Source organism: Plectrocnemia conspersa, unplaced genomic scaffold, assembly GCF_051122295.1.
Source record: "Plectrocnemia conspersa isolate PC_06_02 unplaced genomic scaffold, ASM5112229v1 ptg000011l, whole genome shotgun sequence".
NCBI lineage: Eukaryota > Metazoa > Arthropoda > Insecta > Trichoptera > Polycentropodidae > Plectrocnemia > Plectrocnemia conspersa.
The window spans coordinates 21223374-21250072 of record NW_028277175.1 but is presented as its reverse complement, the minus strand read 5'-3'; the positions used below and the strand labels follow the sequence as shown (position 1 = coordinate 21250072).

The 26699-nt window shown below is 30.9% G+C and overlaps 4 protein-coding genes and 1 long non-coding RNA gene across 6 annotated transcripts; 3 read left to right on the top strand and 2 right to left on the bottom strand.

Moving 5' to 3' along the window:
• Positions 1–685: 685 nt before the first annotated feature.
• On the top strand, positions 686–2382 carry LOC148229914 (enoyl-CoA hydratase domain-containing protein 3, mitochondrial). Of its 2 annotated transcripts, none has more exons than XM_088196375.1 (7): positions 686–827; positions 902–1041; positions 1102–1237; positions 1300–1398; positions 1459–1550; positions 1622–1710; positions 1780–2382. In XM_088196375.1, the coding sequence occupies exons 1-7, from the start codon at positions 804–806 to the stop codon at positions 2064–2066; spliced, it is 867 nt and encodes a 288-aa protein (XP_088052501.1). In that variant the 5' UTR covers positions 686–803; the 3' UTR covers positions 2067–2382. The 2 variants fall into 2 exon arrangements, with proteins under 2 accessions (XP_088052501.1, XP_088052502.1); XM_088196376.1 differs by having other exon boundaries at positions 705–827; positions 1083–1237; positions 1780–2197.
• Positions 2383–6873, bottom strand: Arf4 (ADP-ribosylation factor 2). The gene is made up of 4 exons (XM_088196377.1): positions 6724–6873; positions 3896–4158; positions 3689–3814; positions 2383–3146 (listed from the first exon to the last, which is right to left on the bottom strand). Exons 1-4 carry the CDS (start codon positions 6788–6790, stop codon positions 3060–3062), a joined length of 543 nt encoding a protein of 180 aa, XP_088052503.1. The 5' UTR covers positions 6791–6873; the 3' UTR covers positions 2383–3059.
• On the bottom strand, positions 5722–5981 carry LOC148229913 (uncharacterized). Its single transcript, XR_015811253.1, has 2 exons — positions 5905–5981; positions 5722–5808 (listed from the first exon to the last, which is right to left on the bottom strand). It is a non-coding gene; the product is annotated as an uncharacterized LOC148229913 (long non-coding RNA).
• A 716-nt stretch (positions 6874–7589) lies between the features above and the next one.
• LOC148229910 (uncharacterized) lies at positions 7590–24900 on the top strand. Its single transcript, XM_088198297.1, has 14 exons — positions 7590–7655; positions 16760–16841; positions 16920–17007; positions 17072–17174; positions 17239–17332; positions 17464–17560; positions 17620–17890; positions 17960–18041; positions 19245–19332; positions 19409–19511; positions 19579–19672; positions 19732–19828; positions 19888–20220; positions 23979–24900. The coding sequence occupies exons 1-14, from the start codon at positions 7631–7633 to the stop codon at positions 24834–24836; spliced, it is 2415 nt and encodes an 804-aa protein (XP_088054423.1). The 5' UTR covers positions 7590–7630; the 3' UTR covers positions 24837–24900.
• Positions 12330–13939, top strand: LOC148229911 (uncharacterized). The gene has a single exon (XM_088198309.1). It carries the CDS (start codon positions 12443–12445, stop codon positions 13397–13399), a length of 957 nt encoding a protein of 318 aa, XP_088054435.1. The 5' UTR covers positions 12330–12442; the 3' UTR covers positions 13400–13939.
• Positions 24901–26699: the final 1799 nt, after the last annotated feature.

Here is a 26699-nt window from a genome sequence, read left to right as displayed (position 1 = left end):
GAATAAAAAATAGGCTATGTTGAGTTTATCTTTAATATTCTACACGTTTTATATAAATATGAACTTTTAACTTAAATTATATAAATAAGGCAAAAACATATTAGCTGTAGTGTGTATATACATAGTATCTAGATACAGAAGTTTTATGCTTGTGATATTTAAATATGCGAAGTATGAATGTTTTTTATTTATCTTTATTTCATGATACAGATTCATGAAATATTACAACAATAAATTCTCCTTCAGATTAGAGGTGGAGCACATTATATATACAAATAAAAAATGACAGATAAACTGATAAGATGCTATATATATGTATCTCTATTTTTCATTGACATGTGATGCTTGACAATATTATCGATAGAAATGTTGGGAAATTACTTTTTTTCTACGAATAGGCTCTTTGAAGATAATCTTTGCTTGTTGTTTAAGGGAAAAGTACCTCTTCATTCCACCACCTTCCGTTAATTAGATCATAAATAAACACGCGCTAACCTACATATCCAAATTTCAATACACATTTATGCAGTGTTGAATCCATGAAATTGGCAAAGGGGAAAATATATTAAAAATTATATTTAAAAAATAAGCAAAATAAAATTATTTATTTATAAGCCAGTGTTTATTAATTAATCGGGATATTACCTTTATATATCCAGTTTTAAAACTTTTAAAACGATGTTATTTTGTACTGGCAACACAATTTTCGCTAATTTATAATCATGAATATAAATATGACATTTGACAGCTGATGTCATCAAAATTCTTCGTTTAGTCGCGTTTGCACTTTACAACACTCAAAAATGGCTTTCTTTCAGTATTTTAAGGTAATCTATAAAGTTTTAAAGTAGTTTAAATCATTCAAACTTTCAATGTCAATTATATTTTTATATGATTACAGCGCACTTTTAAAGTTACAAATAAAGTTGCAACACAGTTTAACAATCTATATTTTAAAAGGAACTTAAACAGCTCAGATTATATTATTACGAATCAAATTAATGGTGTTAAGAACATAACACTAAATCATGCAAAAACGAGGTAGAAAAATATTTTTGATAATAATAAATTTATAAATACAGGCTATGCATTTCAATTCAGAAATTCTTTGTCATTGGATATGATGTCGGTGCTAACAAATGCTATCACTGAAAATCAAGACGATTCAACATTGAGAGCAATCGTCCTTTCGGCAAATGGTTCCGTATTTTCAGCTGGTCATAATTTAAAAGAACTTGTATGAGAATATTTTTATTATGATACAACTCTTTGTATTTTTTTAACTTTGATACATTTCAGACATCAGAAAAAGGATTAGAATATCACAAACAAGTTTTTAAAAAAGCAACAGAATTAATGGCTTCTATAAGAGAAAATCCAGTTCCCGTTATAGCCAAAGTAAATATGATATGAACTTATATGTTTTCATTGTTTTACTAATTACCATTTGTATTATAGGTTAATGGCTTAGCCGCTGCTGCAGGATGTCAGCTAATAGCTACTTGCGATATCATCATTTGTACAGATCATAGTAGTTTTTCAACGCCTGGGTATTATTTTTATTGTAATTTTGAGTCCAAGTATATGTATTTTCTACACTAATTAATTTATTACCTCTCAGAGCTAACTTTGGAATATTCTGTTCGACTCCAGGAATTGCCGTTGGACGTTGCGTTTCAAAGTCCACGGCAATGCACATGTTACTAACAGGTGAATATAACATTTCTCGTGAGAAGTATTTGCTTTCATAATTAATATAATGGTATTTATATTTCTAAGGTTTCTCTATAAGTGCAAATGAAGCGTATAACTCAGGATTGGTGACAAAGGTCGTCACCGAAGATGTACTAGACCAAGAAGTCGATAAAATATGCGAAGCAATCAAAATGAAAAGTAAATGTGTTATAAAATTGGGCAAAGAATTCTATTACAAACAAATGTCTCTGAACATTGATGAAGCATATAAATTGGGAGAAGATATTATGGTTAAAAATGTAAACCTGCCAGATGGACAAGAAGGAATTAACAGTTTTGCACAAAAGCGTAAACCAAAATGGATTGAATAATATTGTTTTTATGATTATCTTTGATATATGAATTTATATATTTTATTATAATTTTTTTATTATAATATATAAATTATATGTCAAATCATTTATTTTTCAATTCCTGAGATCTTTATTTCGAGTAAATGTTATGTATTTAATTGGGAGTTTATGTTATAGTATTATTTATAATTTAAAATATTTAGGTACAATTCCACATAACAACATAACTTTCATATTTTATGTATTGTTATCAACAAATAGATAACAACCAGTTTAATGTCAAGTTATATGTATAACATAGGATAGGACAAATATAATATAAAAAAGAATAATACATTATTAATAATTTTATTAAACACAATCATAATGCAATATGTCATAAATATGAGTGTTTTATAAATAACACTATTCGGTATATATTATGCAAGTTAATCATAACTACAGCGCAATCTCTTGCTGCAATTATGTTAACTGTAAAAAATAAAAATTTCATACATCCAAAATATAATTTACTCTCAAGGACAATGCAGCATGTTCACAAAAATTTATAGAGTAGACAAAGAAACAACTCAATTCGACTATCAATAATTACAGAACTAAAACACTCAATATATATATATGTATGTAGTTTGCTTAACAAGTGGTAAGAAAAAAATATTTAAAAAACATTGAATGAGTCCCTTAAATGTTAGTTATTCATGTAATCTTATCTAAATGTATGTAATTTTTAATATTTATGTATTGTATAAAAGTTAATTTGGAAACTGTTTATTATAATATATATTATACACATACATGTACAATCGCATCCGAATGAGACACATTGCAAATATTATTCAGATCGCACACTATAAGTTCGGGATGTGATTGATGCTCTTAAATATCAGTTCTATCTTAATATGGAATAGTTCACAATTCAACACGGTGGACAGTGCAGATGTTTTACTTTGGCAAATTTAGTTATGTGTTGAATGTGTGCGTGCAAATTTTGCGATATATCATTAAATGTATTCACTTCTTGGACAGCTCGTTGCACAACCAATCTAGCCCCTCGTAAAGTCCCTGCCCTTGGGTGGCACACGTGGACTGAATATACCACTAGAAAATACAAACATGTATCAGAATCAAGTTTTTAAATATTCACTACACCTTTTACAAGTCAAAATACAATATCAAGAAGCATTTTACAAAAAAAGAATGACACTTAATAACAGCCTTTTGGAATTAAGATCATCATATCAACGTAATGATCCTAACTGGCACATTTAAAATCAATAATACTTTTGATTTCTACCGATATTCCTTCAAGCTGATTAAATTCAAATTCGTCATAAATAAAAAGCACAAGGAAAGTCGTTAAATATGACAGTATTTTACTTGAGAAATTAAAGTTTTTCTGGAAGTAAATTTGTCACAATAGCAGATGATATTTATTCAACAATAAACATTGTTTATTATCATGTATTAAGTATACAATATAACTAGAAATATAATACATGCAAACTTAATGAGATCTATAAGAACAATTATAGCATTTATAAGTATTTTGATTCCTCTAAAAAGTATAATTTGATAGTAAAAAATATTCTTAAAAGCAATATAAGACTACAAATTAATTAAACACAAAACTATATACTCACATGACGATTTCTGAGGTTATTAAGATTAAGTTTATTAGTTAATTCAGCGGCTGACATGGCGTTTGGCAAATCTTGCTTATTTGCGAATATCAAAATCACAGCATCGCGTAGCTCATCTTCTTTTAACTGGAATTCACAAATATTATAATTAATTTAATTTGTTACATGTTATACTTAATTGAGCTTATATTTTAGATTATCTATTACCATATTGGCCAATTCGTTTTCAGCTTCGATCACTCTGTCCCTGTCGTTCGAATCGACGACGAAAATCAACCCTTGTGTGTTTTGATAGTAGTGACGCCAGAGTGGTCGAATTTTGTCTTGGCCGCCAACATCCCACACGGTGAAACTAATATTTTTGTATTCTACTGTCTCTACGTTGAAGCCGATTGTAGGAATCGTCGTTACAATCTCACCCAGCTTTAATTTATACAGAATCGTAGTTTTTCCGGCAGCATCGAGCCCCACTGTAATATCAAAAAGACAATATACGTTTAAAAACTTGACAAAATATATGGTACGAATTATCAGAGCATTTATATAATTGTTTATATATACGAATCATACTTGTGAATTTTATTGAGATCCTTCTAACTCCACAAGTATTTTTGAGAATGTTTTGTTTTAATATTTGAACTTTAGTTACTAAATTTAAATTGCTCAAAATTATTGATATTATGCTACTTACTTACGCAGATCTTAGTGCATACAAAATATTCTGAGACAGCGTAAAATTATTTAATTCATTCTAAATGTGCAATATAACAATGATCTACATATGTATATATAACAGCAAAATAGGATTTATTAAAAGTATAATAAAGTGTAAATGGTGTTAAGGATGTGGTTAAAATTCATATCAAGAAAATTAATGAGTTACAAATACTTGATTGATTATAAAGTAATATTACGGTTTAAGAGTGCCCTGTCCGACAATATTGCCTACACAATATACATCTTTAATTATTTCAGGTAAATATACAATAGATAGTCAAGGTTTATTGCTAAACTACGAAGTACTGTGAAATAGTTTTTTTTATGAGCAACAAAAATTGTGTAATGTAATTTTGAAAACACATTCTGATACATATGTTACAGTAAATGTTACATTTTTACTAGCGTTTCAGTGAAATCATATCTAGCACTGGTAAATATATATTTTTACTAGCGAAAACATGATTTATCTGATAGTACTATTGAAATTATATGCTGCTCTAACTGTTATCAAAACTCAACTTGACTGTTGGGATACGTCCATTTCCTGTTCAAACCCAAACCAAACCTAACTTGACCTAATGAAAGTTCTACAATTATAGTTAGTTTAGAGCAGCATATAATTTCACTAGCGACTATCAGATAAATTATATTTTCAAAATCACCTGTTCCAAACGTAGGCTTAACGGATCATTCGCGCAAACAGTTTAACTCATATTGAGTTAGTGAAATTATATTTTTATTAGTGAAAATATAACTTCACAGAAAATACACATTCATTGTAATGTGCATATAAAATAAATAACATTGCATCATTTCATAAACAACCATTACTCAAACGATTCACATATAAGGGGATTTATATCTAGAATGACATGCTAATTAGTCATAATTAAATCATTAGTATTTTAACAACAAAAATCGTAAAATATAATTTTAAAAACACATTTTGCAATATATAATACAATAGATATTGATATGAAAAATAACATTTTACACAAACATGAGGTAAGATTTATAGTATGTATAATTATATGCTAATTTTGATTTAATCATTAATATTTTAGTTTCAATTAAATCGTGTTTTTAGATGGTATCTATTTTCTTGACATTGTGATATTACAAGAGACGTCAGCACATACAAAGAATGGGTAATAAAAGAGTTGGTTTAAAAGTACTGCAAGAATGTCATGAAGCAATTGATGTATTTATTTTGTGTTTCTAACTATACTGATTTATTTAATAGACAATTTTCAAGAAATTATTTAGCTTTAAATTGAATTCGGTCTACATTGTTTTTAAGATCAAGAAAATTATTTTTACCTAATATTTTGGAACGATCCAATGTTGAGTAGCAGTCTGTTTCAGTTATAAATATCTTTACTAATCTAAGTGCTTAAATGCTATTTTAACAACATGTAAATTTAAAATATAAATAATTAAATATTACCACATCGCGATATTTCTTAAGAAAATCTCAATCAGCCAAATAGAATTACCTATTTTTGTAGTTTTACAATTGACTACTGATTCATTATCGATTATTAATTGGTTCAAAATGAATTGCTAACGAAATTGTTATATATCTCTTTCGCTCACATTTGATAAATATTCAAAATTGTAGAATGATGTTGCTACTACCTACCTAGGTACTTAACTACCTATTCCTCTAAAAATAAAAGCCATATTGGCAATGCTGTTATTAGCAATTTTGTTTTTGTCGCATTGACAAAACCAAAAATGAAATCATATTATCTATAAATCACGGATAATTTTACTATAAATTTCTGAAGGTAAAATCATATGATATTGCGCAATATTATCGAGGAAAGTGAACCATATTAGTTAGTGGTTGAATTTTTAGTATAAAATCAAAATTCTCCATATTTTGGTATCGGTTTATGATTTTTTATTCTACCACTCATATGAGTGATATATAATATGTGATAATTAAATTTAACTTAAAAATGTATATTTTATAGTACAAACAAAGTTATTTTAAGCGAGTTGGACGATATATATTCAAAGATTATTTTATTTTTGATACACTCCCTTTGTTATTCCGAATGACTGTAGACATTATTCAAAGTTAATATTTAGACAGTTGGATCGGAGGTAGCGCCGGTATAGCGGACAAGTGTCAAAATCGTAATTGTGCAAAAACAAAAAACATATTCATGTACAGTAATAATGACAGTTCGCGACGTATAGCGACATATGTCAGTGAGGCCGATGATGCCGAAAGCGTGGAATATACGTGGAAGGCCGTGAGTCACGAGAAGAACGAAGCCGGCTGCGAAGGAAAGAAGGTCGCTCACCCATTAGGATCCTCATCTGCTTCTTGCCGAAGAGCCTGGTGAACACGCTGGATATGGTCAGCCCCATCGCTTCGTCGGAAATGCGAGCGAGATTTAATTGTTACTCGGCCGCCGACACTCGACGACCGCCGCTGACACACACACCTTCCCGGGGTTGCTAGCGAACAAAAACACTAATCACTTTAGCATACGCGTCAAAAATAAATATTTTATACATTATTTTATAATTTTACATAAAACAGATTTACTAATATAATAATGTTGTTTTTTAAAACAAAACGAGTAAATTTCATTTAATATTTATTATTTTGATTTATTAAGAAAATGTTCAATAAAATTAATTTCTGTGCCTAAACGCGTGGGCGAAATTATTTTATTCAATTTTAAATTTTGTGTTGTTTTACTAATTACTATCTCTTTTATGTAATGGAAATCGGTCAATCGGCTTACGCATTCTGTAATTTTTTTGTAATTTTAATTTTACGCGTGCTATAATTTTTAATTGCGAACTGCATATTGAAGATTGCTGTTGTGTTATTTAAAAGTGTGTTGTTGTAACCATTAAATTCTTGAAGAACGTTGAAAAGAGTTTTAAGCAAATACTACTAGAACAACTTTACGGCCTCACTACATCACTAACCACGTGCTTATTATCACATTGATTAAATTTTTTTTTAAATAAATGACAAAAATGTTGGATATTGTAGTCAACGTTTATATATAAATTGAATAAAATTAGCACAAACAGTAAAATTTGTGTTGTAAATTTAAATTAGGTTGATATTTTAAAGTATTTGAACAATATTTAAAGCAAAATATAGAACTTAATTGTTTTTGTGATCATGTGGCATCATATATTTTTACGTATGGTAACACATTGAACTGACAGTCGGCGAGTTGCATCGGAATGGCCGACAGCGAAGAATTCAAATGTACGTCAACATTTTGCATTATAATTTGCGTTGCTTTTTTAATTAAATATATATATTTTATTTCAATCCTTTGAGATAACAGTTTTGACCTAAAATAATTGTACAAAACAAACGATTAAAATAGTCAATCTCCAATGTTCCACAATCTTACCAAATCTAATGTGAAATTTATATTTAATTACAGTAAGTAACGTTATTCAAAAATGCTGTTTTTATAAAATTTTACTCAAAACGATTGTATTTGTACCACTCGGTCAAAGCTTTAACTATAATTGTATGCACTCAGTATTTAGTAACTTAACTCATATGCTATATTATGTACACTTTATGACTATTGCTGTTAGTTGAATTTTATATACATACTATTTCTCCTTAACAGTTGTTCTTATTGAAGTGAACTATTTAATAGTGTTTCTTAAAATATTATGTATCTTTCACAAATTATAAATTTCAACAATTTTTATTTTTAAATATTTGTGTCGTTAAATATGCAATTTAAATTATCTAAAAATTAGATTGTAGAATGATTTCTGATTTAAAAAAGGATTATTAAAATACAAGTAATAAAACTGTTCATGTACTAATTAGCTGCATACAAACAATGATGAAATAAAACATTTTTTTATTTAAAAATTGTGATAAACTTTGTTATTTTTAAGTTTAGATAGATTTACGATTTTTTGCTAAATAGTTTACTTTTCTTTGATTATTAAATATAATATAAAGAATTAAACAAATATCGATTAGTAAGTCATAAAATCAACTACTATCTAATTAATTTAACTTTTAAAATATTTTAATACTCCTTTTTATACAACTCAATCTAAAACACTACTTTGAATTCAAACATTTGCAATTTTATACAAATTGCAAATTATATCAATCCAGTTAAAACCTCCTAGGCAGAAGTTAACGTCTCAAATAACTTCCGAAAAATTAAATTGAGATAAACACTCTCCTTAAACTTTTTATATAACTCAATCTTATACACAACTTTGCATTAAAACATTTTGCATTTTATACGAATTGCAAATTTTATCGAACCAGTTAAAACCTCCTAGGCAGAAGTTAACGTCTCAAATAACTTCCGAAAAATTAAATTGAGATAAACACTCTCCTTAAACTTTTTATAGAACTCAATCTAATACACAACTTTGCATTAAAACATTTTGCATTTTATACGAATTGCAAATTTTATCGAACCAGTTAAAACCTCCTAGGCAGAAGTTAACGTCTCAAATAACTTCCGAAAAATTAAATTGAGATAAACACTCTCCTTAAACTTTTTATAGAACTCAATCTAATACACAACTTTGCATTAAAACATTTGGCATTTTTCACGAATTGCAAATTTTATCGAACCAGTTAAAACCTCCTAGGCGGAAGTTAACGTCTCAAATAACTTCCGATTAAGTAAATTGAGATAAACACTCTCTTGAAACTTTTTATAGAACTCAATCTTATACACAACTTTGCATTAAAACCTTTGGCATTTTATTCGAATTGCAAATTTTATCGAACCAGTTAAAACCTCCTAGGTAGAAGTTAACGTCTCAAATAACTTTCGAAAAATTTAATTGAGATAAACACTCTTTTGAAACTTTTTATAGAACTCAATCTTATACACAACTTTGCATTAAAACATTTTGCATTTTATACGAATTGCAAATTTTATCGAACCAGTTAAAACCTCCTAGGCAGAAGTTAACGTCTCAAATAACTTCCGAAAAATTAAATTGAGATAAACACTCTCCTTAAACTTTTTATAGAACTCAATCTTATACACAACTTTGCATTAAAACATTTGGCATTTTTCATGAATTGCAAATTTTATCGAACCAGTTAAAACCTCCTAGGCAGAAGTTAACGTCTCAAATAACTTCCGAAAAATTAAATTGAGATAAACACTCTCCTTAAACTTTTTATAGAACTCAATCTAATACACAACTTTGCATTAAAACATTTTGCATTTTATACGAATTGCAAATTTTATCGAACCAGTTAAAACCTCCTAGGCAGAAGTTAACGTCTCAAATAACTTCCGAAAAATTAAATTGAGATAAACACTCTCCTTAAACTTTTTAATGAACTCAATCTTATACACAACTTTGCATTAAAACATTTTGCATTTTATACGAATTGCAAATTTTATCGAACCAGTTAAAACCTCCTAGGCGGAAGTTAACGTCTCAAATAACTTCCGAAAAATTAAATTGAGATAAACACTCTCCTTAAACTTTTTATAGAACTCAATCTAATACACAACTTTGCATTAAAACATTTGGCATTTTTCACGAATTGCAAATTTTATCGAACCAGTTAAAACCTTCTAGGCGGAAGTTAACGTCTCAAATAACTTCCGATTAAGTAAATTGAGATAAACACTCTCTTGAAACTTTTTATAGAACTCAATCTTATACACAACTTTGCATTAAAACATTTGCCATTTTATACAAATTGCAATTTTTATCGGTCCAGTTAAAACCTCCAATGCTATTTTTTAACGTCTCAAATTACTTTTGTAAAACTAGAGTTAGAGAAACACTTTCATAGAACTATTTATAGAACTTAATCTAATATACAACTTTGCTTTCAAACATTTGCCATTTTATACACATTGCAAATTTTATCGATCCAGTTAAAACCTCCTTCTTAAATGATATTGAATCATCAGCCAGGAGAATGTCCTGACTGATGATTCAATATCATTTAAGTTTTTTATTAATGCTTTTTTTATTTCCCCACTATATCTATGTCATTAGTACAAGCAAAGATTTGTATCGATGTATGATACACACTGCCTGTTATATCCAGTTTGGCATCTCGTATACCTTTTCTAGGACCGACTCACGCGGATTTTTTAAAACGTTAAAATGCCACAATCCGTAGTCCGATCGAAACGAAATCGGTGTCAAACTTCGAGTGCTGTTTTCCCATGAATAATTAATTACTAGCAAATGCATATACTTTAAGAAAAGAAAACCCATTGGTTCATAATAAAATAGCTCAAAACGCAATAATTTACATCGAGGAAAAAATCACAACAAGGTAAGGAATCAATTAATTAATCATGAACAAAGCAGCGCTCGAAGTTTTGACACCAGTTTCGACTCGGTCGGATCACGAGTTGTGACATTTTAACGTTTTAAAAATTTCATAATTCGCGGCTCGCTTCCGTTTTTTTCGTCTCTGCGCCGTACACCAATATTTAGTGTTTACGAAGATACTACTGTGGCGACCCGTCGCGTTTTCACAAGCCAAAATAACTATACAAGACTCGAAGAAGCCCTTGAATCGATACGTCTGATGATATCGAATACGATATAGTACCAATGCCACCAAATCATGATGTTCTGTGTGACGAAGAAAAAGGAAATGATGATGATTTGACGTCTTTGACTCTTCAAAAAGATAAAGTAATTCCACTTCATCTCGACCATGATGTTTCGGACTGGTACTACAGCGATGATGAGCCGCTTTCTTATTACATAAGACCTTCAAAACGAGTTAAAAGTCAAGATGCGCCTAGGTGGAGAAAAACTTCACCTATATATAATACAACCCATAATGGTACCGATGCATTCAGTGGGGAGTTTTTCATGAAAAATTGTCTGTGGATGAGTATGATTAAATACTTTTGCAGTTATTCAGTCAAACAATTCATAATGGGAAAACCTGTTCGGTTCGGTTATCGGAATTGTGCTGCAACAAGTTCGGATGGGTAATGCTATGCATTTGATGTTTTTTGCGGCAAGTCTACAGATCTTTTCGGCACGAGAATCGTAAAATTTGCTGGCAAAGATGTCTATTGTTACAATGGGATCAAATTTTGACAGTATAGAGCCTCTGAGAAAAGTGAAAAGATAGTGCAAGGTTCAAAAGCAAAAGGTAGAATTTGACGTCTCAAGACTGTTCATAAATTACAAGAGAAATGAGTGGCGTCGAAATGTCTATCACTCTTTAGCGGGTGCCTATAAGAGGAAAACATTGGTACTTACTGAATATGGCCATTTCTAATGCTTGACGACTGCAAGACTGGACAGGTAACTTATATGGATCAATTATTGTTCAGACGGACGATTGCTCGAGGGTACATACGAGGAACAAAAACGAAAAGTTATCCGACATCATCAAGAATACATGGAGTAGCGCATCGAAATTCTATTGCGTTTTGTTATTTGCCACAACTGAGGTCCCTGGCGTTGCGGACTCTGTATGAAAACGTTGTGTTGAGCAACCATGCTTTGAACAGTTTCAGTCCTAAACCGCCCATTGTACACAGCTGTGTACACCCCTTTATGTGCTAGGTGCGGATAAATCCGAATCAAGTATTTAATTCATATTTATAAAAAGTCACGTAACTAGTCAATTACATAGTAAAAAATAAAATTAAAGATTTAATTCTGAAGGTGAATATATATGTAGAATAGAATAAAAAAATGGTAATTTAATCTTTAAATTTATTTTGTATTTTTTAAAATTAATTCGCCACTTTAAGGGTTAAGTGATATGCATTCATCTAAATTTTTCTTTGCTCGGTGTTAAAAATATATTCGTCCTTGTCAAATGTGAACCGAATTTATTTTGAAAAAAGAATGTAACCGAAATAACGAGCGCGGTCTCCGAGTAGCGAGCGTTCGTTCGCGAGCGGCACATCCCCATCGTGTTGTTGAGTGAGTCGCGACGGCGTCGGTTGGCAGCGCTGTCATCGCCGAGCTGCGCATCGCATTATTGTTATTTTTGTTTGCGCGAAAAGTGGGAAGGGCCTCCGCCCCGACTCGGCCATCATGCAGGTGGAGCAGTTCACTCTACGCTGGAACAAGTTCCACTCGAACGTGTCGCAGGGTTTCCTGGCACTGCTCGACGACGAAGAGCTGGTCGACGTCACCCTGGCGGCCGAGGGGCAGCTGCTGCGCGCGCACAAGCTCGTCCTCTCCATCTGCAGTCCCTACTTCAAGAAGCTGTTCAAGGCGCACCCCTGCGATCACCCCGTCGTCATCCTCAAGGACGTCACCCTCTCCGAGCTGCGAGACATACTCCAGTTCATGTACAAGGGCGAGGTGAACATATCGCAACAAGATTTGACGAGCTTCCTGCACACGGCGGAGCTGTTGCAAGTGAGGGGTCTGACCGAGAACGCTCCGGACGCGCCTTACGACGAGTCTGACGCGGAACCTGAAAAACCCGCCAACGAACCCGAGAAAGAGAAGCCCGCCCTGAAGCGGCAGTTGAACCACGTGAAACCGAACGCCAAGAAAAAGCGCATAAAACGAGAGACTGAACCCATAGCGGCCGAGTCGTGCGAGTCGCACTCCGACAACGAGCCCGTCGACCGCCAAGATTCGTTCGATAACGACTCCATCTTTCACAACGTGCTCGAACTTCTGGACACGAGCAAGGAGGACGGCGTCAAACAGAAGCCGGCCAAAAACCGCAAGATCGGCAATAACAAATGCAATCTGTGCCATCGATTGTTCACCAGCCGCTACAATCTCAAGATTCACATGCGAGATAAACATTTCAGTGTCGAGGACACTCTCCAGTGCCATATATGCCAGAAGAGGATGCGCAACCCGTCCTGTCTCAGAGTACACCTGTACCATCACCGCAAGCAGGCGGCGAACGTGCAGCTCGAGATGTCTCCCGTGCCGCCCGACTCGAAAGAGATCGCGTTCAAGGAAGAGCCCGTCGTGTCGGCTGCCGATAAGCCCAGCGACGCCAACAAGGACGCTCTAGCTACCTGATGTATTTTTGTATGCGCTCGCGTCACCGTAGGAGACGTCAAGACAAACGTAGCCATCAATAAACGTACAATTCGCCACCCTACATAATATTTTCAATAATTTGAAACCTTTAGCAATTCTAAAACAATTTTGTCCCACCGAAATCACAACACATCGTACAGTTTAGATTCTGCTTCGTTTCCTAGTCAAATTTATATTATTTCATATTTGGAATCCACGATTATTTGTATCGCATCTTTTTCATATTGAAATTTGTTTCATAAAACGTTTAAGGTTGCTACGTTTGTTTTTAATTGCTCTTATGTTTTTGTAAATAACTATTTTTAAACGTATATTAATAATTTTACAATTAAGATTAACAAAGGGTACAAAACGTGGGTGTATATATAAAGCTCAACTAGATTATATATTTACATAAAAATTATATTTTACTTAATTGTGTAATAAACACCATCGAGCGTTTATCGTTGTTACGAGAAACAGTACAATTGAAAGCCTTTCGTATGTTGATTCTAATAAAGTATATTCGCGTTGAACATGTGAACAAATAGTGTTTTTGTAATAATCTATTTAAATTTATCATTCCATTGACAATAAGGGACCAATGTGCTCAATTTCATCTCGTGTCGTTTAATTAGCAATAAGTATGTATAATAAATACCTCATTGTATAAATAATTTATGTGTAAAATGATTGTACCGACGTTATTCACAATGACTAAAAGTAATTTGATGGCAAACTAAAAGCAGTTGCCATAACAGTTTTGACAGTATATGCTCTCTTATTTGTGAATTTATGAGTTCGATGGATGCTTTACAATAATTGCTTATTTTTGTCGTCATTGTGAAATATTTTGCGTTTGAGAAACCTTCGTTTCGATGAAACTGCAGCGTGTTTGCTGAGTTTCAAATAATATTTCATAACTGGCCATTTCGTATATACATGACAAAATGTTTTATAATTAATTTATTAATATAGTTGAATCTAAAATGTATATTAATATTATATTGTTATAAGATTTTAAAATGTGTATTTTTATAGTGAAGAAACTTTACAAATATTGAACAACATAACATTGCGAAAGACTTATTCTTGAACAAATTAATAAATTCGTCATTTGAGATGTCACTTTTAAATTTTGATATAAATATATTACTTAAGGATTTTTAGTTACGATAACATGACAAGTTTTTAATAATATAGTTTTTAATACTCATTTACAAACGTCTATATACAGATGAACATATTTGTACATATATTTTTTTAAATATATATATATATGTATTTACACATAAATCATGCAGTCGCTCGTTTGATTTTAAATTATAGTATCAACGTTCATTCCGTATTTTACCGATCGAACGATGCGACTGTATTACGTGTTGCCCAGTATCAAGTGCCAAAATCTTCATGATCCTCAACGATTATTAATATTGCATTTTTTTAATATATAATAGACATTCCATTAGTTGTTAGCGTTAGTTTATGGAATATGTAGACGAAAAAATAACGTTTTACACTGTTTTGAGATTATTTATTATTTTGCAATAATGTGTAAAATTATTTTTTGTAATATTAAATGAAAAAACAGGGTTTAAAGTGACTCACAGTTATATTAACCAGAGTCTTTTATACATATTTTTACCCATTTGTATATAAATATTTTGAAAATATTTTCTAGGTACAACATTTTTATACCCAGTCTTTTATTACTAAAAAAGTTTGGTTTTACACGAGAGATATTCCTTTGTTCAAATTCCACCCGACTTCGTAATCAATACTTCTTATTTAATTTTAACATTACATATATTAACTGGAGTACAAATTTAGTATAAAAATATTGTACCTATTTTACATCATATTCATCACACATTCCATGGTCCATTTGCCACGACTATTTGATACGATACGAAAATATTAATTTTCTATTTTTTATTATGTTCACATTGCCAATATCCTGTACAATTTTATTGATAATAGGTCCATAAATTTATATGTTCATATAAAAAGTTATATCAGGTCGTTTGATAATGTTAAAACAATAATCCACGGCTCGCACGTTTGATGCAAATTATCAAATGATTTAATACTTAATATATATTTTTTATAAATGTGTATGTTTTAAATACTAGGTGGTTGATTAAATTTCTTGTGATATTACTTTATGAGACGAAATTTAACTTATCCATGACCTTCCCCATAGGCAAATGTCCATTGTGAATTAGTTCTATAATATATTAAATAAAGTGTTATTTACAAAAACAAAAAAAAACATTTTTTATGTATGATTTGTGAATATTTTAATATTAGTAGATTGATAAGATATGTATTGTTTAGGTTTAGTCCTTAAGAGTTTTTTTTAATAATGTATTTAAACGGACTGAACATTCATTAGCAATAAGTAATGTGTCGATTCGATTGTATTTCATCAGGTAGAGAATCACACGTTAACGTGCTCTCGTTTTTATATAAAAAAAAAACAGACGGCATGTGAGAGACAATATTTTTTTTAAAATATGCATTAAAAATGTTATACTATTTATAGATAAAGTTTCTATAACTCAATCATAGATACATAATAAGTGTATTTTATTAGATATTTAAAAAAAAATATTTAGCGCTCACATGCCGCCAAAACAATAGGTTTTTTAAATATTTTTTCAATAATTATTAGTAATAAGAAAATGATACATTTTTTAATAAGTACAAAATTTTTACACTTTTATAACAGTTTTTTTATAATATAATGACATTAATTTAATGAAAATATGATAATATTTTATATAATTTTTTATATCGAAATAAAAAATATTTTTTTACAAGGAACTTTTTAATAAAACCTTTCCTTAAAGTCCATATCCATGCTCCTTTCACTTTTCTCTATATAAATTGTATTATGCATTAATTTGCTGCGTTACTAAAACTCTTCTTGACTTCACACGTTTCTGGAACTCTTCAGTATGGAATCGGTATTTTATCTTGTCGACATTAAAAAAATTATATGGAGCAAGGGTGAATGAGGATAACCGTAATGTCTGAAACATGACCTAAAAGGGAACGTCGATGAGGTCAAATAAAAAATGCCTAAGACAAATGTTCTAAACTTTCCATTGATGGAAATTCGATTTTAATATTTGACCTAAATTTTTTAATAACATCTGAAACTGTATTCTACAATTCGTTATAGATTTGCTGCATAACAGTTTCCGAATAAAAGATATGTCAGTCACTTTTTTGTTTTGAATGACTATGATATTTTCAAAACAGCATATCACTATTTTGTTTATGTAAAACATTTCACAAAAAATGTAAATAGTGTATAGTCAAAACATGTTCTTTAGTCATTGTTTTTATTTCCAGGGACGCCGAAGCTAAGCGAAGAATTTATACATTTTCGCTTACAAAACGAATGGCTTTTCAAGAAAAAGAAACAGCCTTGGAAGTAAGACTTATTTTTTATTAAAAAAAAGTATTCCTAATGGTGAAAAAATTAATATAATTCGTATAAACAATACTTTAGCGACTTTCGCCAGCTTATGATTGAAAACAACTTTCATCCATCTATAACGGTACATCAAATAAGAAAAAAATGGAACTATATTCTCGACGTGCGTATTAAAATAAATACATTTTTAATACAATTAGTGTAAGTAACTATCTGTATATTTTTAGGACTATCACAAAGCAATTGTTCAAAATAATAGGAAGTGGGTATATTATGACATATTCAATAGATATCTAGGAACAAGCAATCATCTGGAAGCTTATTCTAATTGTAAGAAACCTATTTTAGTTTTAAAATTATTATTTTTCAAATATTCTATGTATTTTTATTTTAGGGAAAAACGAATGGTTATTTCGTCTAATCGAAATAAGAACAGAGCATGAGTCGCTATTCTCGCAAACAAATTCTGAATGCGACGACGGATGGAAGTAAGATTCTCTTTCATATTTTCAAATTAATATTAGCTAATTTTTTTCCTAAATTAAAATTTTTTTGGGTTACAAATACAATACTTTATTAATTCATTCTGTTTTTATACGCCTCAATGTTTTAAATTCAGTTTTGTAGAATGCGAGTTAAGAAGAATGGGTTTACCAAACGAATGCAGCGTTAAGAACATCGATAAGATTTGGTTCTCTTTGATCAAAACTTTTAAGGTATGCTTAATGGTACTGTAGTTTATAAATATTTGTTATTAATATATGTTTATTTTAAGATAATGCATAAATTCAATAAAGATAGTAATAGTTCATGCGAAAATCCATGGATTTTTTACGATAGCATTAAAACGTACTTCAAAACTGTGGATCCTCAGGCTTTGGACTTGATAAAAAAGAGGTCCACAAAGAGAAAGTTGACGGAGACAATTGAAGATGATAATAACAGCGATGATGAAATTCCAGTGTTGAATAAAAATGTTTATTTGATCTCTAAAAATATATGCTCTGAATCTGATAATGCAGATAACGGAGCTGATGAATTTCGCTGTATGATATATTAATAGTGACGCAGATATGCTTATTATTTGGAGAATAAATTATTTGTATGTGTTTTAGGGACTCCCGAATGGACGGAGAGCTTCATACACATTAGATTGCAAAATGAAGATTTGTTCAAGCAGAAGAAGCAGGCATGGAAGTATGTTATGTTTCTATATAGATATTTTTACTGACACTGTCACAAAATTCTTAAACCTGGATAAATCAGCGTCTTTAATCGCTTTACAATAAAAAGTATTGAAAGAAATAAATTAATTAAATCATTAAAGGCCTATCCAAACAGAGAGCGAAGCGAAGGCGTGGCGAGGCGTTATTATTTTGTAATACACCGAGTCCTTCGAGTCTCGTCACACAGAAAGCGAACGCGAAGCGTTCCGAGGCGTTTTCGCGTCGTTTTTGCGGCTTCGCATGTCATAGCGAAGCGAAGGCGTGACGATATTATATTTTTGACTGTTTTATTATTAAAAATAAGAAAAAGGGCAAAGAATTTGGGTACACGACATAAATAAAACCCGGGAAGACTATGGAGAGTATCATAGGCTCCATAATTGAATTTTATGAAGACCGATTTTACACTTATTTTCGTATGTCTAACGAATAGCTTGTAAGCAATCACAACCGGCATGCTTCGCCTTCGCTTCGCCGCGAAAACGCCTCGGAACGCTTCGCGTTCCCTTTCTGTGTGACGAGACTCGAAGGACTCGGTGTATTACAAAATAAAAACGCTTCGCCACGCCTTCGCTTCGCCGCGAAAATGCCTCGGAACCTTCGCATTCGCTTTCTGTGTGACGAGACTCGAAAGACTCGGTGTATTACAAAATAAAAACGCCTCATCACGCCTTCGCTTCGCTCTCTGTTTGGATAGGCCTCATGAGCTTTTCAAACAGCCCTTATTGAAAAAAATCTTTGTACCATGGTTACTATTGTGGATTTTAATTGTTTTATTATTATAAATAAGAATTTTTTACAATAGATATATCATGAAATTATTTATTAATTCATATATTAAACAAGCATGATAGATCATACCCATATAGACTCTAGTGTTTTTAAATTTCTTATCTGAGAGATTAGAATTAGTGATATAATTATAATTTTGATTAATCATCATAGATTATGTTTTCTTAGAGTTTCCTAATCTCACGGATGAATATTGTGATGAATAATTAAAATAAAATCGAGCTAATCTATTGACTGAGCTGTAATAATAATTTATAGATATAATTAAATTGTTGTCACTCAGTTTGATGTCTCACTACTTACACTGTTGTAACGCATTGGGCTAACGCTGATCATGTTGCAACGGAAAATTTATAATTAATAAAAATTATACAATTTTCAGAGATCTTCATGCAATTATGATGGAAAATGGTTTTCCTTCTTCAATAACAGTGCATCGTATCAGAAAAAAATGGAACTCAACTTTTGAGGTTCAATATTAAAAATGACTATTATAAATTTTCCTTTGAAAAATATGTCTTTAATTATATATCCATATATTTTTAGGACTATCAAAGAGCTGTAGCTACAAACAACACAAAATGGATTTATTATAATATAATGTACAATTATTTGGGGAAATCGGACTTTAGAGAAGAATTTAAGAATTGTGAGATCTTTTATAATAGTTTTTTACTTCAAATATGTATATTATACATGTTGATTTTTCAATTCAGGGACCGACGATTGGGTAAAGAGGTTCATAAAGATTAGATTAAAATCGAACGAGATATTCAAAGCAAACAAGATGAATGAAGACGACTGCTGGGCGTTAGTTATATTTAAAATATTGATAAACATCTTGAAAATAATTTTAAATATTATTTTAGAGTTGTAGAAGGCGAATTGAGAACAGAATGTGTACCTGCAGAATGCAGCGTCCGAAATATTCATTTAATGTGGTCATCTCTAATCAAAACCTTTAAAGTATTATACATAAATTATTTATTATCTTATGCTTTTATTAAATATATTTTATTTTTCAGATTAAGCACAAGTATATAGATAGAAACAAGTCTGATAAAGTGTGGGAGTTTTATGAAGATATGAAAGATTTTTTCGAAAAGTGTGACCCTGATTTTTTAGCTAGATCCTGCACTGTCAAAATGAAGAGATCCGAGCAAATTCCAGATTTCGATGTAGAAGACGATATGTTGTTTGCCGATAGCGTCGAATGTAAGATCGAAGAGGATACGTTTAAGAAAGAATCGTTTTCGATCGATGCTTGTAGAGCTTGCTTAGGAAAATCTGGTTCTATGACTATGATTTTTGAAAATAGAAGAGTGCCAGAAATGATCTTTGCTTGCACATCAATTCAGGTGATTATAAATATCAGGGATGTGGAGTCAGAGCATTTTAAGCGAAGTCGGAGACAACAAAAAATCGATCAACTCCGACTCCTTTTTAACCCTTTTCACACGGACCAATAATTTTTTAATTGTTCGTCATGCGCCGTGCCTTTTAAGTCGGTAATATGAAGTAAATAACATTTATTATACACTTAATCAAATACCCAACAACAGCCGATCGGCCACTGGCCAGTGTTGTCACATGTAGACACATACAATGGCGTGGCACTAATCCTAAGAAATGTTTTTATAATAATTTTTTGTTCTTTCTTCTTTGTTGTTATTTACATGAAAATAAATAAATAAAATAAATTTAATATTGTAGGTTTATCTTATCGAATTTTTTAAATTCAGAGTCGGACCTTGCAAAAAAGTTTGAGTCAGAGTCGGAAAAAATTTTTAACGACTCCACAGCTCTAATTAATATACAATATGCGGTAAAATGGTGTGAATATGTTGATAACTTCAAAAGCAAGCTTTTCTGAAATATTTTTATTGCTAATGAGTTATACCAATGTTTTTTTAGGATTCTGCTTAATGACGTAGTTAAGCTCTAAATTGACGACTAAGTGAAATATGTACATACATACGTTTATAAATCATTTATTAAAACACTGATCCAGTGTTGTTTGCTTTGTAGCCATTTTTTCTTTATAAATTAATGTACAGGATCATATTTAAATATATAGCCATCTTCTTACTTTAAAATTGTTTCGGTTGTGTATTTTCTTGCTGTTCTTCTGAAAAAATCTACTCTCTGATCCATAAGTTCCATCAGAATTTCGTTGCTCATTTCCGTTGTAAACGAAATCCTATTTTTTGAGATTTAGATTCAGTTTTTGGTCATATCGACTAGTTCGCTAATAACATCGTAAACTTGTTCAGTTTACATACTATCCCCGACCAAATGAGGAGTGAGCTTATTCCATATGTTACTTATCGTAGATATTGGAATTTCAAATTAGGCATTACCAATATTTTTAAGAGTTTACAATAACTCTAACTGCTTGCTTAAATGTGGTCCATAGGTAATATTTTTTAATTGTGATACATTGATTAAATAATGAATATTGTATTTGGTCAAAAAAAATATTATTTTTATGCTTTCACATTCTTTTATAGTCACATCAAGGACGATCTGGTGAAAATGGTAGATCTTTGCAATATTTTTCTTCCTCTTCCATAAAATTATAAATAAACAAGTCTTCAAAAAGTTATTTAGACATCCGTGTTATTTAATTAGATTTCTTTGTAACAGGTAGCAATGTTTTATAAATATTCTTTAAAACCCTTGTGTTTTTGCTGCGGTAAATTAGAAGTGTTTTGATTTTGCAATTCTCAGCAGCATTTCCAACAAATAGAAGTATTATCCTATCTTTAGATACTTTAAAACCTGACTTTTTTTGAGTAGGGATATGTATGCTCAATCGACTTGTAACTCGCTGTAATTGTAATAAATTAAACGTAAAAATAATCTCTTTAAAAAAAGTTTACTCTGTCGGTGAAGTGGCTACCTTCCATTTCGGAATATAAGAAGCACCCCCAGATCATTTGGCTCACTGGATTTCGTACAATTGCCTGGAGACATTTTTCGCTGTATCATTTGCCAGTTTGAAGACGAACATAGTGCACTACAACCAGTGGCGTAGCTAGGGTATGTGCCGCTCAGGGCGATCCTTAAAATTGCCGCCCCCTCCCCATACATTTTTTGCAGGGTCATAAAATCAACATTTCTTAAAATAATAAATTGGTTATTATTAAGCTCTTGTTATTCTTGTTATTAGTGCATTCAGGATTAACCACTTGGGTGCCGTGGACCCACGGGCGGGCAAAACTTGAGCAGACCACCAATGCCGCAGACCCACCGGTGGGCTCCTGGCTGTACGCGAACACGACGCGTCATCATATTTAGATTTTTTTAAACTAAGACCTCTTTGGCTACCTTTATGGAACTAGAAATGGTTTTAAAGATTGGTATTTACTTTTAATTACGACGTTTTGACAGGATATGCCACTAGGGGTGCCACTCGAGTGTTTATCGAAATATCACACTCAACAATGTCTGGTTGCACTTTATCCAACTAAGTGCTTTAAAGACTATCTATCACACGAAGGACAAGTACTAATTGTGATTTTAAGTTCTTAGGTACAATCCCTACATTTTATTGTGATTGTTTTTTAATATACCATAAATTAATTAATTAAAAAAATACTGGAAGTGCCAACCCTGACAATAAAAGTGTGTTTTTCTACTAATTTTGGATTCAATTGATAGAGCTTGTATAAACATGTAAATATAAATTCATAAATCTTATTTTACTTTATTTATAAGGCTTTGTTTTTTATTTAAAAACATGCGGCATTGAGGTGACGTTTAACTTTAAACTCGCGGTACGCAAGTGGTTAAGAACCACACTAGACAATCCCATCGCGAATATGCCGCCCCCAAGCAAGTGCCGCCCGGGGCGGTCCGCCCCCCCATAGCTACGCCACTGACTACAACTAAACCGTATTATTTTATTTTACTTACATCAGAGAGTGCCACTCTTCCTCAATCCAAAACAATCCAGATTTTGTCCATTTCATACGTGTTAGACACATTTCTTCGGTCAATAACGGTTTTTTGATAGGTATACGACTGCATACACCCACACATAAGATATCCCCATATTTATTTCTTTATCATGTTTCTCATATACTCATTGATAAAATATAAGGCAGTTTTATACACTCGATCTTGAACAGTGGTAATTATTTTTACCCATAACTCGATTTATTTCACGTTTTTAAAGTCTTTGAACTGATGATTAGTTATAACCCCCAGATTAAAATGTATCTTGTCGATAACCTAAATGACGAGTACACAATGATATCGAACTTTTACTTTATCTAAATTGTGCATGATTTGGCATTATAATGTTTATAAATATTTTCACCACAAAATTTTAAAGTCAATTAGTTAAGTAATTAATTAAAAACAATATAGACATATATATATATATATATATATATATATATATATATATATATATATATATATATATATATATATATATATATATATATATATATATATATATATCTTAAATTCGTATATGTTTTTTTCACGCTACCGTATGTAATATTTTTTTGAAGTCATGTTTGACATTGAAATTTGCAGAAAAACGTAAAAATATCATATCCCTAGTCATTCGCGAATTTGTAATGAGATAAACAAGCAAAGGAACAAGTTTTAAGAATTATGGTATGAAAAAAGGAGAACTTTGTATTATTATTAGATTGTAATTATAAATTTTAAAAATCATGTTAATTGTTTTATACAAAATCGCAGTATTACATAATACTAATTTTAGAGTTACTGTTACTAGTATTTTGTTGTATTCATAGCTGTAATTTTGCAATACTACGATGTAACGGAATTTTCAACTATACTAACACATTATATCTTATATATAATTGTTTTAAGCCACTTCCGAACGCGCTTGCTTTAAAGATAATATATCTAGATTGTGTCATTGTATTTTTATTATTATCAACTGCAGCTAATAATTTATATATTTATAAATTAATCCAAAATTATCAGTTTCTATAATTAGTTAAAATATTAACAAAAAGATATAAAAAATACTAATAATTGTGACATTTTTAAATTATCAACATATTCACACCAATTTTTTATTATTGTCTTTTATGATTATATTATATTACATACATGTTTCAATTTTTAGGTGTCAGAATTGGATAATTTACCTAAGCAAATATGCAAAACCTGTTTAGAGCAACTCGAGGTTGCGTTTAAATTTAGAAAAAAGTACCAAGCAACAGATCAAATGTTGAAATCGATGCTTAGTGACGTCGATTTATTGGACATTGAAATGAAAACGGAAAAATGCTCAGAAATCCCAATGGCGAACTCACCTGATTTTAATTACGATAACGAAAGTGACATGGATGATAAACCACTATCGATGCTGAACACAAATTACAACAAAGATGATATAAAGAATATTAAAAAATATAAACGAAAAGATGGACGTAAATTTAAAACTAATGATTCAGGGATGAAAAGCAATAAAAAATCATCCTTCAAGAGTAAAAATATTGTTATAACTCCAATAGTGACGGAGTCAGGCGAAACTGTATATAAACGCAAATACGTTTATTATAAAGTTTGCGATATTTGCGGAAAGTCAACACAGAGGATGAAGGAACACATGAAAGGTCACTCGGACGTAAAGTCTCATAAATGCACAAAGTGTCCGAAAACATTCACTTACAGCGCCAGTTTACAGACGCACATGAGGACCCACGATTCGACTCCGTTGAAGGTCTGCCAATTGTGCGGTAAGGAGTTCTTCAGAAATTTGACTTATAAACGGCATCTGGTGTATCATGCAAACGAGAGGAAGTTTTCATGTGAGAGATGTGGAAAGACTTTCAATACAAGCGATATACTAAAGGTTCATATAAGATCGCACACGGGAGAGAGGCCATATGCTTGTAAGGTTTGTGGAAAAGCGTTTTACAGTAGGGGTTGCGTGGCACGACATCAAAAGATACACCGGAAGCAATTGGTCGTAGAATAATTATGTTAATGGTTGTGAATTGTATTTTGTTATGTGCCAAGTAAAATTTTATATGAATGAGAAACTTGTGTTTTTATTTATTTATTTATTTATATTGCTCATTTTTAAAAGATTGTACCTTGTGGCACACTAAAATATCAACGATACCATTTTTACAGAATTGAGTCTAATTTTTTTTTTGAAACGCTCAGTTATCAAGTGTTCATTATAAGACTTTTTACAAAAATATTACGACTACAATAAGTAAGAATCAAATGAAGCATATCTGAATCAAATTTTAACCAATTAGAGAGCGTAAAAAATAATTATCCCTTTTCAGAAGTCAAAAATGCACAACAAAAACACTAAAATCATGCTCTCGCCGTCACAGTGGGAACGCTCGTTCCTCGCATTTCCATTGCGACGGCGCCGGCACGATTTTATTGTTTTTATTGACCAAATTTCATTACCTCCTATTGACCAAAACTTGATTTAAATATAACTAATTCTCTCATATTATAAGTCCGTAATAATATCGGTAAGGATAGCTATCATATTTTTAAAACGTAGTGTAATATACAAGTGCAGACAAACTATGGAGCGAGACGTGATGTCTGTCTGTACTTCTTCGGTTTACACTATTTTCCCTTGAGAGATGAGTTCGTATTTTTGATTTGATTTAATAAAAGTTCTAAAACTATAATTAATTCTAGAACTTTTATAAGCTCAAGTCGGGTTTGGTTAATTCGTGTAGGTTAGGTTTGGATTTGACAGCAAATGGACGTTTCGCAACTGTCAAATTGAGTTTCATAGACATTTTAAAGCAGCATATAGTTTCACTGGCTCCTATCAGTTAAATTATATTTTCGCTAGCAGAAATATATTTGGACTTCACTGAAAAATACATATTCACTATAAGATTTGTACATCGCTTGTAAATATATAATGATAGGTATGTAAATGTATATATCAGTGCTTCCCAATTACTTTCATGTCACGGCCCCCTAAATCTAAAAGAATTAATTCCCGGCCCTAAAAATTATTTTTTTCTAGTTAAAGGGTTTATATTTGGCAGTAATTATTACAATTATAATACGCAATATTCCTGCGCATGCGCTTACATCATATTATCTGTGTATATAAATATGTTTTATATAATGTGTTATTATTTAACAGCCTTAAATATATACATTCCCTAAATATGTAACGGAAAAATATTCATAAATGAATATTTGTACTTTCTACTAAATATTTTCGCGGTCCCCGCGAGAAATCCTACGGCCCCCAATTTGGGAAGCACTGGTATATATTACTACATATGGAAAAGTTAAAATCGTATAATTTTACTAGCACCTGCCAGATAATTTAGTGAAAATGTATTCCGATATGATTTTACTGAAATGATATATTTTTAAAAATATTTTCGGGAAAATATAATTTATCTAGCAGATGCTAGTAAAATTATATGTTTTCAACTTTTTCATATGTAATAATATATACATTTACATACTTATCATTATATATTACACAGTATAAATGTTACTGTAAATGTGTATTTTTTAGTAAAGTTATGTTTTCACTAGCTAAGTCCATATACATTTTCACCAGTAGGTATATATTTTTACTAGCGAAAATAAAATTTAACTGATAGGCGCTAGTGAAATTATTTGCTGCTCTAAAATGTCTATAAAACTCAATTTGACAGTTGCTGTTCATTTGGTGCTCAAACCCAAACCTAACATAATGAAAATTGTAAAACTAATTCTAGTTTTAGAATTTTCATTATGTCATGTCCAAAATACATACTGCGCCAATACATCTCTCAGGGGAAAATAAGCAGAAGAAGAAGTACATATAAACGTCGCATCTCGCGTATTGCTCCAT